The following is a 14,555-nucleotide window of genomic DNA, read 5'->3' on the forward strand; positions in this document are numbered from 1 at the left end:
GAATATTATACATCATACAAAGACTTTCAGTTTTAGTCTTTTTTTTATGCACAATTTGATTAGTCTTTGCGAGTGTTTTTACTTTCTACCTTATTTTCTCAGCAAAGAAGCTAAGCTAAGACTTTGAACGTTCTTATCTTTAAAAGTCTCCATGCTTTGTGCCTTTGTGGGATCTCAAATTTTAGAATTAAATCTTATAAACTATATTAAAATTTAGGTTAGATTTTTTAAAAAATTATGCCAAATTTATTGAAAATTTTCTAATTAATTTTTTTCTGTATTCACATTTTGATACGCTGAAGGTTGAACTAAAGAGACCCAAATGATGCTATAAATTCCCAAACCATAGTAAGTCAGTACTCTATTGATGTATCCAATATGCTTTTGACATCTTGTATACTAAAAGAATCAACTATTTAGTTGTTAGATGTAGATACATTTGAAAGCAGGTTAAAAATGTTCTTCAGTTAACATTGATTATTATTGATTTCTGAAATATGGATTAAAAAAAAGAGAGAGAAACAAACTGATGTCTATGCACAATACTTTTGCTTCCACCCATCTTACAACAACAAGCAAAGACATGAATATAGCTAGAAACAGAACACAAATTCCTAAACGCCGCAGATCCGAGTATTCAAGCTTGGTTGGTTTGTTGTACCTTTACAGCCTTAAACGCCGGGTGAAGCAACCCGAGCTCGTCTTTCATCTCCAGCGGATTGCTAGTCTCGTTCCTCACTCTCTTTACTTTGCGACTAGCCAAAGATTTATGAGTGAAACCATATATTTGCAGAATCTGGTTATCCCCAAAGTTAAAGGCTCTGTCCATCTGTTTTAGACACCGTTCAACCGGGTAGTCCCCAAACTTCCCGCATGGTTTGCAACCGACAAAGTGAGTCACCAATGGCCACCGGTGGTCACCTAGACCCGGGTGGTAGTTTTCTATCATTTCTTCGTATCGGTCCACAAGTATTCCCCAGTAACCGTGAAGATAGTACCCATTTTCTAGGTATACCTATAACAGCAATGCAGCAGCTCAAATAAGAATAACGCAAAACCATAACAAGATGCAACTCGCATTGTGATCTGTGATGATAAATATGTGATGAAGAAACGTTATAAACATAACAAGATGCAACTCACATTGTGATATGCAGTGATAAATTAAAACTTTATGATGAAACAAATTATAAACATAACAAATGCAACTCACATTGTAATTTGTGGATACAAATTACAATGCCTATGTGATCAGAGACTTTATAAAACCACAAGATGCAACTCACGTTGTGATTTGGATGATAAATTAAAACTTCTTGTGATGAACAAACGTCATAAACTGACAATATGCAACTCACATTATCATTTGCGAATACAAATCCAATTCCTATGAGAATATGCAACTCACATAGTGACTTGTAAGTGAAAAAACTCATACTGATATAATCAAGAGACGCTATAAACCAACAAGATGCAACTCACATTGCAATTTATGTGCGAAAAACCGATCTTTATGTAATCAAGAGATGCTGTAGACTACTAGACTTATATATTGGTTTAACAACTAAGGCAATATGAATCTCAAATCAAATTTCAGTTATTACCTTATTACCCCAAGTGTCTCGCTGAGTAGCCAAGAGATAAACCATAGCAGACTGATCATCAGCTTCGAAAACCGGCCTACCCTTAAGCTCACGGGTCAAAACCTTACCCGCTTCCTCGCGGATCTTCCCTTTAGGACCCATAGGAGCCCAAGTGTGAAGCAAATCAAGCGCCCACTGATTATTCCTAAGCAAGAAACTCCCAGTATTCAACCCAATCCAATTCTTGTCATCATAAACCATCTCATTCCATCCATGCATCACCAAGTTATAATCCTTATACCTCTCCCACGGAAGCTCAAACGCCATGTCCGTAAACATCGCATCACTATCCATCCACCACAGAAACTCAATCTCGGGGTGAGACAGCAAAAGCTTCCTAATCAACGGCAGCTTCGCCCAAAACCCAGCCATCTCAGCATCGAGCAGAGCCATGTTGTAGAATATCTCGATCCCGTGAAGCCTACAGTAATCGATCTTGTTCTTGATCGACTTCAAGAGGTAATGGTCTCCCACAGGATTCTCACACGGCTTCGGAGCAGAACCGGTCACCAAGAGGACACGTGGCTTGTTTGGTCCGATGAAGTTGGGGAAGCTAGGGTTCTTCGCTAACCAGTCGGATCTTTGCTCGTCCCAATCGGATATCTTGGGTCCGAGAGTGTACGGTTTATTCGGGTCGGGTTTCTCTTCTTCTCCTTCGTCAACGAATATCTTGTTGATGTCAAACGTCTCATAGTTATTGCTCCCGGCGCCGCCACCGTCGCCGGAATCTCCTCCTCCTCCGCCGCCTCCGGTTTGTATTTCTTCGAGAACACGGTGAGGCTCAGCTCGTTTACGAGATGTTTGGAAATGCTGACGGATCTCGTCGAGGTCTTGCTCCGGTGTACCGAACTTACCGGCGCCGATTGTGCCACGTAGGACGACTACGGTGAGAACGAGACAGAGGACCGTCACCTTTAAGTGGCGTAAAGCTCTTTGGATTCTCCGGCACCGGTGAGCTCCTAAACATCTCTCGATCATCTTTATCCAATCTACTTCGTCTTCTTGGTAGAGAGAGAGAATCTCTCTGTTTTTTTTTTTTTTTTTTTTTTTTGGTCAAAGAGAATCTCTCTGTTTATTAGTATTATCTAATTGAGGTCAAGAGAAGATCTGAGTTTTCCATTAATGAAAGATTCGAATTTGATTTTTTTTTTTTGGACACTGTTACTTGTCAAAGTTACTACAAAAGAGTTTGCGTTCGGACAGTACTACTGTTAGTAACTTTAAGTTGTCTGATTTTTTACTCGGTTGTGTCGGTTGTGGTTGTGTGTTAGTGTAGTGTTTGTCACACGTGGCGATATATCAGGGTATGTGACTTGTTATATATGGTCCTGACCGTTGATGCAACATGAATCGAGATATCGGAGCGCGTTGAAAAGTCAACTCGTTAATATTACTGTAGTTCTTTTTTCGTGCAACAGAAATACTGTAGTAGTTTTTTTTCTTATAAATAGAAAAAAGGTTGAAAACAAAAGGGAACATAAATAGGAAAAACGAATTCAACATGTTGGATATGGTTAAACAGGGGTTGACAAAAAAAAAAAAGGGGCTAAAGAGGGCTGGGCTCGGATCAAATATATGAGTTTCTTGAGGTTTTCGCGATCTAATCCATTTTGTTTGAATAACCAACTATTCGATTATATTTGATCTATAGCTATTTGAAAATCCGGTGTCTAAAATATCTAGATTTTTTTTGGAATTTTTAACATATATCCGATTCGATTAGTATAAATAAAATTACAATTAATAAATAAATAAATAATCCTAAAATTAAGATAAAATAACAATATTTTATTACAAAAATACAATTTTCTTTACTTTTTAAAATTATAATAACTAATATAATAAATATAATATTGTAAAACTTATATAAAATATTATATTTATATGATTATATATATATATGTATATAACATATCATATTTCATATCCTTCTTAAAAATATTAGTATTTGTGATTTATTTCATTTTTATTGATATTACATATTAAGATTTGCTTTATTTTGTAGAATTACAGATATTTAGATTTTTTTTATTTGAGTCAAAATAGATAATGAATCGAACCAAAATTTATAGATATTTTTCCCAATCTTATGGTTAGTTACTAGTTAAAGTTTAGTTGGCTACCACAATACTTCTTTTTTTACTTTATTTATTCTCCTGGTTTATGAATTGTTTTTTTCATTTATACCAAAAAGGTTTATGTTATAAAAGTCAACTAGGTAGTAATCCTCGCCTTTGCGCAGGATGATGTTATTAATTTTGTTATTTTTAAGATGTTAAGACATTATGTCTTAGTTCGGTTTTGGGTTGGTTTTTCAGGTTTTAATATCCTATTATATAACTAATTTCTAAATTCATATTTATTTTTGTTTGTTCGGTTAAAAATGGTTGAGGATTTTTGGTTTTTTGGTGATAAACCAAAGCCAATTAGTATTTGTTTGGTTTCATGTTATCAAAATTTTAGACAATCGTGATGTCAACCAATCGTTTTATATTATAATTTCTAAACGCATTCATAATAAAATCAAATCTAGATAATTTTTAAGAAAAACAAAAGAAAATTATAAAGACAAATCATTTCGTTACAATTAGGTTAATGGTGAATGAAGAATTAAAAATAATAATATTGTATATTGCGTCTGAATTAGAATCATCACTTACGTGAATATTTAGTTATATAGGTACTCACTTTAATGTGCATATGAATATGTATGTAAATATTTTAAAAGTGTTTCACAAATATATAAAGATATTGTTAATTAATATTGAAAGAAATTTTTGTTCAATATAACAAATGAAATATAAAGATATTGAAATGACAATTTTCGGTCTTCGGTGTTGCTTATGTGTGTCGTGTGAGTTGTCGTGTGGAGTTGGGGCTCTTGCTTCACCGGATTTTGGTAGGTTATGTGTCTCTTTGCTTTCTTTATGGTGTTGGCGTGTTGCCAATGTGTTCTCTGGTGGTTGCAGCATGTGGAGTGGTCCGCCTCTCCGTGTTCCCCGGTGGTAGCGGGTTGGTGCTTGAGTTACTCTGGTTCGCTATTGCTCAGTCTTTTTCTCCGGTCATTGCTCGACACTTCTCAGATCAAATATTGGTCGGTGATAGTGGCATGCTGCGTTCTTCACTCTTCTCAAATAATCTCAGTAGCTTTGTGTTCTTAGCTTGTGGTCAGTTACGGTTCAAGTGGGTACACTTGGTGCGTTAGAGTTGGACAACAAGTTTCAGATTTTGGCTATAGTTTTGTCTCCTCAGGAGGATTCTCCGTCTCTGATATGTCTTCTTTATAAGGGTTGTGGTTATATGGGTGCCCGTATACGGTCGTGTGTTGGTTTCCGTACTGACCCTTAAACACTAGGTGGACTATGGATGAGGTAATTTCCGGCTTAAACGGCTGAACAACGACATTGTAGGCTTACAACTTTTCCTTGTACCACTGGTGAGTTCAATTATCTCGCCTGCTTTGGGCTAGAGCTTGAATTCTTCATTTGGGAGCGTTTTGTGTAGCTGTTGGAGCTATAGAAACCATAGTATTCAAGGTTAAAGGGTCTTTTTCCGAGTTTATTCGTCTAGTTTCCGAGTTGGTGGGTCTGAGCCCGTCTCATTATCAATCATGTTATCATTGTGCTTTGTTGCTTTGGTCTATTGCTTTGTTGTTGTTTGTAGCGTTTTTTTTTTGTTTAACTGTCCGTAGTTGTTCTTGTATTTTGTTATTTTTTCTATTTCTGCCACTAGTTCAAATTTGTATCGTCTGTCAAAACTCAGAAATGTGGTATAATAATTAACATCTTACGATAAAAAAAAACGAATTTACAAAAGGTCACGTGATGTAACATGCATGGATCAATGGATGTATACACGCACACGTGCCTAACACAACAACAACACTTAGACGAGCCCAGACCCCAAGTGGTGTTCATCGAGACGTGTGTAGTAGTGAACCTGTTCGGTTCTTTCCCGTCTATAAAAGATTCTTCACGCGTTCGTGTAACTGGTCATTGGTCAAACGTTACTGATTTTAACCACTGAAATTCAAAATCAATATATGTGACTTACAGTTGACTTTTTATTTCAGCTAAATGTTTTCAAAAAGAGTAGAGCTTGGCTGAGATTTTCTCCCAACAATCCACATAATTTTTACTTTTTTTTCTTTCTTATCGGTTACGCCTTCAAACCTATTTAAACGTAACAAAGTATATATACATATTTCAACATTGAATGTCAGTTAAAAAAAACATTCAAAATACGTGTATCTATGTTTATATAATGGTCTAGTATGCTTAGATTGATTAAAAGAAAAAGTTTTGACTACACTGATTCATTGTGTTTATGTGGTAAGTAAAAAAGGTTTGACTTAGTGGAGTCAATCTCCAGAAAAAGCAAGTAGAAGAATCTTACCTTCTTATCTGTCTATATAAATGCAACGTATTGCACAGGTGGATCTAACTCTCGGTTTCTTGTTTCTTAAAGAAACTAGTAAAAAGCGAATTATTAGTTTCTATAAGTAAATAATAATAAAAAAATTTCATTATAAAAATACAATTACCATACTACCCGATTTGTAATGACTTTGTGATGTAGAAATTATAGCCATCACTATTTTGAACAGTAAATTTATAATAATATTAATTTATAATTTAAAATATTCAACTAAAAAGATAATTCTTTCAGATAATATCTTTTAAGTTTTTGTCACAAAATAACCATAAAAATGATCAAAATAATTTTTTTTTTATTTTGAAATTTTTAGTTTTTATTATTTTAAAATCTGAAACCATATCCCTACCACCCTACCAATTAACTCTAAACCTTAAATCTAAATTAGTTAACCTAAAATATTTTTAGCTTTTAATAAAATTTATTTTGATTATTTTCTTCATTAAAAACTATTTTTTACAAAAATAAACTAAAAAGGCTATCATATAGATTTTCTAACTAAAATCAGTTATACTTTTTTTTTCCGTCAACAAATCAGCTATATAATCAGCTATACTTAAAATTCGTAAAACTGTTGAGCTACACTTTAGCCTTATTTTATTAAAACGACGTTTATTTAATTGGAAAAACAGATATACAACATCAACCACACAAAATGAATATGGAATAAGTTTTAAAATTTTCTCTCACATTGAAATGATAATTGAACGTGTATATATTGGAATGGAAAACATTAAATTTAAAATGTGGATATAAGACGGTCAAGTTATTTTTATATTTGACCAGTAATGTAATTTAACGCACAAACACATAATAGTAATACATAGAATAAAGCTGCAGGTTATATAAATTGACCTTAGGAGTAATCATTTACACGAAGTCTCTCTGATTATTTTTATTTTCTCGATTTCGTCTCTATCCTTCTCCTTTCTCTCTATCGGGAACAAGAGAGGTTGAGAAAAAATCGTGAGATATGGTTGAGACGAGACGCAGCTCATCCGCTTCCAAGCGTTTCTGTTCTTCTTCTTCCTCCCCTGAACCGTCGTCGTCATCTCCTCGCCCCACCAAGCGATCTAAGGTCAAGATCGATGCTGCTATTGAATCTGTACGTAGCTCTTGTTCCGAATCTGAGTTTTTTTTTCTGTTTTTAATTTCGAATCTGATGTTTTGATAACCTAGGCGGCGGCGGCGGAACCGGCGGGGTCTTCGTCGGCGAGCGAGGTTCCGGTTGAGAATCAAGGACCGGTTTCGGATCCTGGATCGGAGTCTGGAGAGCCGGAGCTTGGATCCTCTGATCCGCAAGGTGTGGATGCGGAGAAGCCTGTTTTGACTGATGTGCCTGTGATGGAGATCTCTCCTGAAGCCGATGCGAACCCTGAAGCTGATGTCTTGGCGACACCTGCAGTAGCAGGTTTGATGTTCTGTCTCATGCTTTTGTCTTTTAAGAAAGAATTATCCTTTTCTGATGTTTTAATTGTGGATTTAGGTGAAGTGGTGGCGGATGGTGAGAAGTCGAAGGCCGGGAAGAAGCGAGCTAAGGCTCCATGGGCGAAGCTACTTTCTCAGTATTCTCAGGTGTGTCAAGTTTAGTTTCTTCGTGATTGTTTTTTTTTTGGGTTTGATCTACTTGTTTGCGAATTGCGCCTTTAGGGTTTTGAAGTGTGAGTTCATGTAATAATTTTAGTAAAGTTTTGGTCTTTCAGATCAATTTTCTGCATGTCCGGTTCTTTTATATTTTTCCGACAGAAGTATGTTCTTTTGTCTGAGACTTTTCTGGTCTACAAGTCTGCGAGTAAAAGTTTAGCAGTATGTAGTTCGTGTAATATTTTTAGTAAAAGTTTGGTCTTTCAGTTCTTGCCGAACGAGTTTTAGTTGTCTTCATGTCTGGTTCTTTTATTTTTTTTCGGACAGAAGTCTGTTGTCATGTTTGGGACTCTTTTTTTACTTTTTTTTTTCTGGACTACGATACTTCTGTTTCTAACTGTCCCGATGGTTGTTTCTATGTAATTTCAGAACCCACACCGTATCATGAGGGGCCCTGTGTTCACTGTTGGACGCCGGGGATGTGATTTATCTATCAAAGACCAATCTATGCCCAGCACCCTGTGTGAGCTGAAGCAGTCTGATGTAAGTACATCTTAGTTGCCCCCTTTTTTTTTTATCTCAGTCTCTTAAAGGACAAAAGCCTTTTTTTTTCTTACATAATGATTGTGCAGCACGGAGGTCCATCGGTTGCAACATTGGAGATAACAGGGAATGGAGTTGTCGTTCAGGTGAATGGCAAGTGTTACCAGAAAAGTACTTGTGTTCATCTTCGTGGTGGTGACGAGGTCATCTTCACCAATTTTGGTAGACATGCTTACGTATCCTTTATAAAGTTGTGTGAAAATTTATTATATTCGCTTTTATGCTATCTATAATGTTCTTGTCAAGTCATTCCAAACTCGGGTCAGGTAGTGTGGTAATCAGTCCATCACTCTGAAGTCTGAAACCGACTGAATCAGTCGATAGGGCATATAAAAAAATTCAATGGTTTCTCGGTAACTTTTCTTTAACGGATTTCTAGATATTTCAACCTCTTAAAGATGAAAATCTAGCTGCTGCTCCTGACAGAGCTTCTTCAGTGAGTGTATGTGAAGCTAGAGGTGCACCTCTGAAAGGAGTCCACGTTGAGACAAGAGCAGGAGACTCCTCAGCTGCTGATGGAGCATCTATATTAGCCTCTCTATCAAAGTACCGCAACTTCCATCTCCTACCACCAATTGCTAAATCTGCTAAAAAGCAGCAAAATCAGGAGGCTCCTGTGGTACCTTCCAATTGCAACGATTGCGTCTCAGATACCGAGATGAACGATGCTGATAGTAACAATGATCATGCTGATATTGCTTCTGTGGAGAAAACTGCTGATGCTAACGAGAATCTGAATGCCGATGGGAGTGGATTGGATCCTTTTCAAGAAGCTGCTGATGGAAATGCTCCTGGTTCTGGTTATGAGATTAGACCAATCTTGCGCCTCCTTGGGGAACCTTCTTCAGTTGATATAAGGGGCATCTCCAAACTGCTGGATGAGAGAAGAGAAGTGCGAGAACTCCTTAAGGAATATGATCTTTCATCTACCATATCAACTAGACGCCAGGCGTTTAAGGATAGCCTGCGAGAAGGAGTACTCAATGGTCAAGATATAGATGTTTCTTTGGAGGACTTCCCATATTTTCTAAGGTCTGGCTGCTATATACATTATGTTATATCTCTACCATATATTTGCGTTTTGATGATTTATAGCCTAAACAATTTCTGAATTTTTCCTCAGTGCTACGACAAAGGATGTTTTGATAGCGTCGATGTATGTCCATATGGAGGGTGGAAGTAAGTTTGCAAAGTATGCATCAGACTTGTCTACTACATGTCCACGTATCTTGCTCTCTGGACCAGCAGGTAATGAGGCTTTAGTACTTGGTTTGAGATGCCTAATATTCTAACAACGTTTTACCTTATGAATTGTATTTAGGATCTGAGATATATCAGGAAATGTTGGCAAAAGCGCTTGCAAAAAGGTTTGGGGCCAAATTGATGATCGTTGACTCTCTTTTGTTGCCCGGGGTAATATTCCCTGTTTCCCTTTACTTTCTCTTTAAAGTTGTTTTAGTTGTTAAAATATTTCATGTCAAGTTGGTTATTACTAGATAGAAGCTTTTGATCCAAAAGCTACACTTTTAAATTAAAAAAAAAGAATTTAATACATCAATTGTCTAGATTAGATAATTTATAATATTAATTATATTTTATATCTAATTTAAGATTTTTTAAATGTTTTTTAAAAAATTAACTTTAAAATTAAAATTTGTTGGATGCATATTAGTCCGGGGTCTTCATCTAGTTATTAAAATATTTCATGTCAAGTTTGTATTAAGCGGTAATACTGACTTTTGTTCCCAAATAGCTTAAGATGTTATATCTGTCACAGTGTTTATCTGTCATTGATTTGTGCTGTTTCTGGATGGCTATAGGGATCACCCGCAAAGGAAGCCGAATCTTCTAAAGACGGTTCTAGGCGTGAAAGGCTCTCTATGCTTGCTAAGCGAGCTGTTCAGGCCGCACAAGCATTGCAGCATAAGAAACCAACTTCAAGTGTAGACGCTGATATAACAGGTGGCTCAACATTGAGTTCTCAGGCTTTGCCAAAGCAAGAAGTGTCAACAGCAACTTCTAAAAGTTACATATTTAAAGCAGGCATGTTGCTTTTAACATTCTTTGGTGTACCAATCTTCATCTGTTACTGAACCTGCGTTTTTCTCATTTTTAGGTGACCGAGTAAAGTATGTAGGTCCTTCATCTTCTGCTATTTCTTCTCTTCAAGGCCCACCCCTTAGGTATTGTTTATGATTTTTTCGAAGTCTTTCACAGATTCAAAACTCAGTTCTAACACTTCTCTTTGGTATTGATTAATAGGGGACCGAGCATTGGTTTCCAGGGAAAAGTACTCCTTGCATTTGAAGACAACTGCTCATCAAAAGTTGGGATTAGATTTGATAGGCCTGTACCAGATGGCAATGATCTTGGTGGCCTGTGTGAAGAAGACCATGGCTTTTTTTGTGCTGGTATGCTATTTCCAACTTTGACCCATAAAAGAACATATTATTTTTACTAATATCATTCTGTGTTTGCAGCTACCTCACTTCGGTTAGATGGTTCTTCCAGTGATGATGCTGACAAACTCGCCGTTAATGAAGTCTTTGAGGTATACTTTACTCTCTTAAGTCATGTGGAGTACTACTACTCTATCTACTTGTTGACCACTTGACTCATATTATAGGTCGCACTTAGTGAGAGTGAAGGAGGGTCATTAATACTGTTCCTGAAAGATATTGAGAAGTCTCTGGTTGGGAACAGTGATGTGTATGCAACCTTGAAGAGCAAGTTTGAGAATTTACCGGAAAATATTGTTGTCATGGCCTCACAAACCCAGTTGGACAGCCGAAAGGAGAAAGTAGGAAACTCATTTGAAATCTTCTCTGCTTCTATTTTGTTCTATCTGTACAGTTAATAAATTTTTATTGTTATTTTTTCAGTCCCATCCTGGAGGTTTCTTGTTTACCAAGTTTGGTGGCAACCAGACGGCATTACTAGATCTTGCATTCCCGGTATGGACCTAACTTAACTTCGCTTTGTATCTTTTTGAGATGTTGAAACTGATTTTGAGATCATCTTGCAGGATAATTTTAGTAAACTGCATGATAGGAGCAAAGAAACGCCTAAATCAATGAAACAAATAACTCGGCTGTTTCCTAACAAAGTCGCCATCCAGTTACCTCAGGTCTGAACCTTCTTCTTACTTTGGTACGTTTGTTATTTTTTGTTTTCATTATCTTATGCTCTCAAGACATAATAGGATGAGGCTTTGCTCTCGGATTGGAAGGAGAAGCTGGACCGTGACACAGAGCTTTTGAAGGTTCAGGCTAATATAACAGGCATCCTATCTGTGAGTATCTTCTCAACAAGTCCTTCAGCTATCTAACCGTTCCTAGCTTCTTTTTTTTTTGTTAATGTTTTTTGTTAATAAATCCCCGCAGGTCCTCACTAAAAATCGTCTGGATTGTCCTGACCTTGGAACATTGTCCATCAAAGATCAAACCCTTCCATCTGAAAGTAGGCCTCTTAATATACCTTATTTTTTATTGATTTGATCTACTCCTTGGTACTAAACAATTACTGATATGTGTGTTTTAGGTGTTGAGAAAGTGGTTGGCTGGGCTTTGAGCCACCATCTTATGAACTGCGCAGAACCTACAGTTAAAGACAACAAGCTTGTTATCTCAGCAGAAAGGTAAGCATCCTTTGTATATACTAAAATACAACTTAGATTTTGAAAATAACACTTTGGCATGTGTTGCAGCATTACATATGGCCTGCAGATGTTACATGGCGTTCAAGACGAAAACAAGAGTCTGAAGAAATCCCTCAAGGTATTATTATGGAACTTCATATCTTTTCTTCTAAATTAGTAAGTTACGGATCTGAGAGTTGTTGCTTTGCTATGGCTGTTGCAGGATGTTGTGACAGAGAACGAGTTTGAGAAAAAACTCTTATCAGATGTCATTCCCCCTAGCGATATAGGTGTGTCCTTTGATGATATTGGGGCTCTAGAGAATGTGAAAGACACACTGAAGGAGTTGGTGATGCTTCCTCTTCAAAGACCTGAGTTATTTGACAAAGGCCAGCTAACTAAGGTACCTTTCATTGCTTTACGGTTTGCTTCTCTGTCTTTTTCTGGTAGTCAAATATATAAATTACGTTTTACTGCAGCCTACGAAAGGTATCCTGTTGTTTGGACCTCCTGGTACCGGGAAGACAATGCTGGCAAAGGCAGTAGCAACTGAAGCTGGCGCAAACTTCATCAATATCTCAATGTCCAGCATTACTTCAAAGGTATCTCTCCAACAGTGGTCTGAATCTTTTTTTTATGCTTTCTTTTGAAGATTGTATTTGACCACCTAACAATTTGAATGCTTTGTAGTGGTTTGGTGAGGGAGAGAAGTATGTTAAAGCTGTCTTCTCTTTAGCAAGCAAGATTGCTCCAAGTGTCATTTTTGTTGATGAGGTATGTTCTGTTTTGCCACTTCTTTGAAGCTAATCTTTTATGTATTTACTTGATCTCTGATGATTGCTGAAAAAACATTATTATTTAGGTGGATAGCATGCTGGGAAGACGTGAGAATCCAGGGGAACATGAAGCTATGCGTAAGATGAAGAACGAGTTCATGGTAAACTGGGACGGTTTAAGAACGAAGGATAGAGAACGAGTTCTGGTACTCGCTGCAACCAACAGACCATTTGACCTCGACGAAGCAGTTATTAGACGGCTTCCCCGGAGGTAAACCTACATTTTGTGTCTCTTATGAAAGATGATTCCTCATGTTGTAATTATTGCTGAGTGCATACTTCTATGTTGCAGATTGATGGTTAATCTTCCAGATGCGACTAACAGATCAAAGATCTTGAGCGTTATTCTTTCTAAAGAAGAAATAGCACCTGATGTTGATTTAGAAGCGATTGCTAATATGACAGATGGTTACTCAGGAAGTGACTTAAAGGTATGTACTCGTCTCATTGAATCTCAATCTCCTTGGCTTGTAAAATGCTCACATTCTCTCATTTGGTTGCAGAATCTTTGTGTAACTGCGGCACATCTTCCAATTCGAGAAATACTGGAGAAAGAAAAGAAGGTTAGGTTTCCAACTTAATGCATTTCTTTTAAAAATCGTATAGAGTCCTTCTAAACAATAGTCTCTTTTTTTTTTTTTGAACAAATAATAGTCTCTTATATAACGCGTAATTACCGTCTAATGATTTTTGAACATTATCATTTACTCAAAACTCATTATCTATATACTGACTGTTGTTTTGACTTCAGGAAAAAACTGCAGCTGAGGCTGAGAACCGTCCAACGCCTCCGTTGTATAGCTGCACAGACATCCGTTCACTGACAATGGCAGATTTCAAGGCTGCACATGAACAGGTAGCTCGAAAAATAACAATTGTTTTGTGTGCATTGTGTTTATATAGATGGAAAAAGGATTAAATGATCTTAAATACATGTATAGGTATGTGCTAGTGTGTCTACGGACTCATCGAACATGAACGAGCTTCAGCAATGGAACGAGCTGTATGGAGAAGGAGGATCAAGGAAGAAGACGTCCTTGAGCTACTTTATGTAGAAGAGACAGTGAGAGGAGAGAGATTTGTTGGTTTTTAATCTCATTTTGGTCCTTCGTTTAATTTATAAAAATTATGTACAGAAGAGAGAAAAGAGTGTTGTTCGGTTTATTGTCTAATTCATTTTCTTTCTCAACATAAGAAGCTAAAAACATTCGCTGTATAATCTAATACATGCGTATGTATAGAGGTTCGGATATTTTAAGGATACAAACATACTTCTTGCTTACTTTATTTAATTGGGCAGATCTTAAAGACCTAATCTCAACTCTGGGAGATAACCATGGTGAATGTTCGATTATCCGTAGCTACAGAATCAGCAAAAGGGATTCGGTTAGTCCATTACGAGTCCGTGCAAGCCTAGCATCCCGAGCATGCAGATAGTCTGTGATGTTAAAATGTCTCGAGACACATCTTCTGTTTCCGCACAGAGAATCAAATTTAGTCTTTTGGGATTTTGTGCAGATTACATGATTAACATTTGAAGGACCCTCGATTATAACTACGTTTTGTAAATATAAAATTTGACCCTGTTCTATTATTTTCTTGGTCAGTGGTCACAACAGGTCGTTAATCTACCATCTACATTTAGCTACGTATGACTAGGAAATGATAAATTGCATTAAACCATATCTTGCTTGACAAGAATATCAAAATCAGTGATCGTTCTTAGCAAACAAGAATTTGGTTGGATTTCAAAATCAGTTATACAATACCATAAACTAATAAACTTCCTTTACTTTTACTCACTTGTAAGTGGTATAA

General features: G+C 36.6%; 2 protein-coding genes across 3 annotated transcripts; one reads left to right on the top strand and one right to left on the bottom strand.

Annotated features, from left to right (window-relative positions):
- Positions 1-457: 457 nt before the first annotated feature.
- LOC106438677 (xyloglucan 6-xylosyltransferase 2-like) lies at positions 458-2,700 on the bottom strand. Its single transcript, XM_013879924.3, has 2 exons — positions 1,605-2,700; positions 458-1,015 (listed from the first exon to the last, which is right to left on the bottom strand). The coding sequence occupies exons 1-2, from the start codon at positions 2,619-2,621 to the stop codon at positions 638-640; spliced, it is 1,395 nt and encodes a 464-aa protein (XP_013735378.2). The 5' UTR covers positions 2,622-2,700; the 3' UTR covers positions 458-637.
- Positions 2,701-6,915: 4,215 nt separating this feature from the next.
- LOC106438676 lies at positions 6,916-14,019 on the top strand. 2 transcript variants are annotated; one of them, XM_048776106.1, is made up of 27 exons: positions 6,916-7,155; positions 7,257-7,488; positions 7,564-7,652; positions 8,091-8,204; positions 8,294-8,440; positions 8,644-9,296; positions 9,388-9,512; positions 9,586-9,677; positions 10,085-10,307; positions 10,381-10,447; positions 10,527-10,675; positions 10,745-10,815; positions 10,891-11,064; positions 11,147-11,218; positions 11,290-11,391; positions 11,467-11,556; positions 11,648-11,723; positions 11,805-11,901; positions 11,971-12,040; positions 12,125-12,304; positions 12,381-12,503; positions 12,592-12,675; positions 12,764-12,948; positions 13,030-13,168; positions 13,241-13,300; positions 13,489-13,593; positions 13,679-14,019. In XM_048776106.1, the coding sequence occupies exons 1-27, from the start codon at positions 7,051-7,053 to the stop codon at positions 13,790-13,792; spliced, it is 3,738 nt and encodes a 1,245-aa protein (XP_048632063.1). In that variant the 5' UTR covers positions 6,916-7,050; the 3' UTR covers positions 13,793-14,019. The 2 variants fall into 2 exon arrangements, with proteins under 2 accessions (XP_048632063.1, XP_048632062.1); XM_048776105.1 differs by having other exon boundaries at positions 6,921-7,182.
- Positions 14,020-14,555: the final 536 nt, after the last annotated feature.

The sequence above is a fragment of the Brassica napus genome, chromosome A3, assembly GCF_020379485.1.
Source record: "Brassica napus cultivar Da-Ae chromosome A3, Da-Ae, whole genome shotgun sequence".
NCBI classification, from domain to species: domain Eukaryota; kingdom Viridiplantae; phylum Streptophyta; class Magnoliopsida; order Brassicales; family Brassicaceae; genus Brassica; species Brassica napus.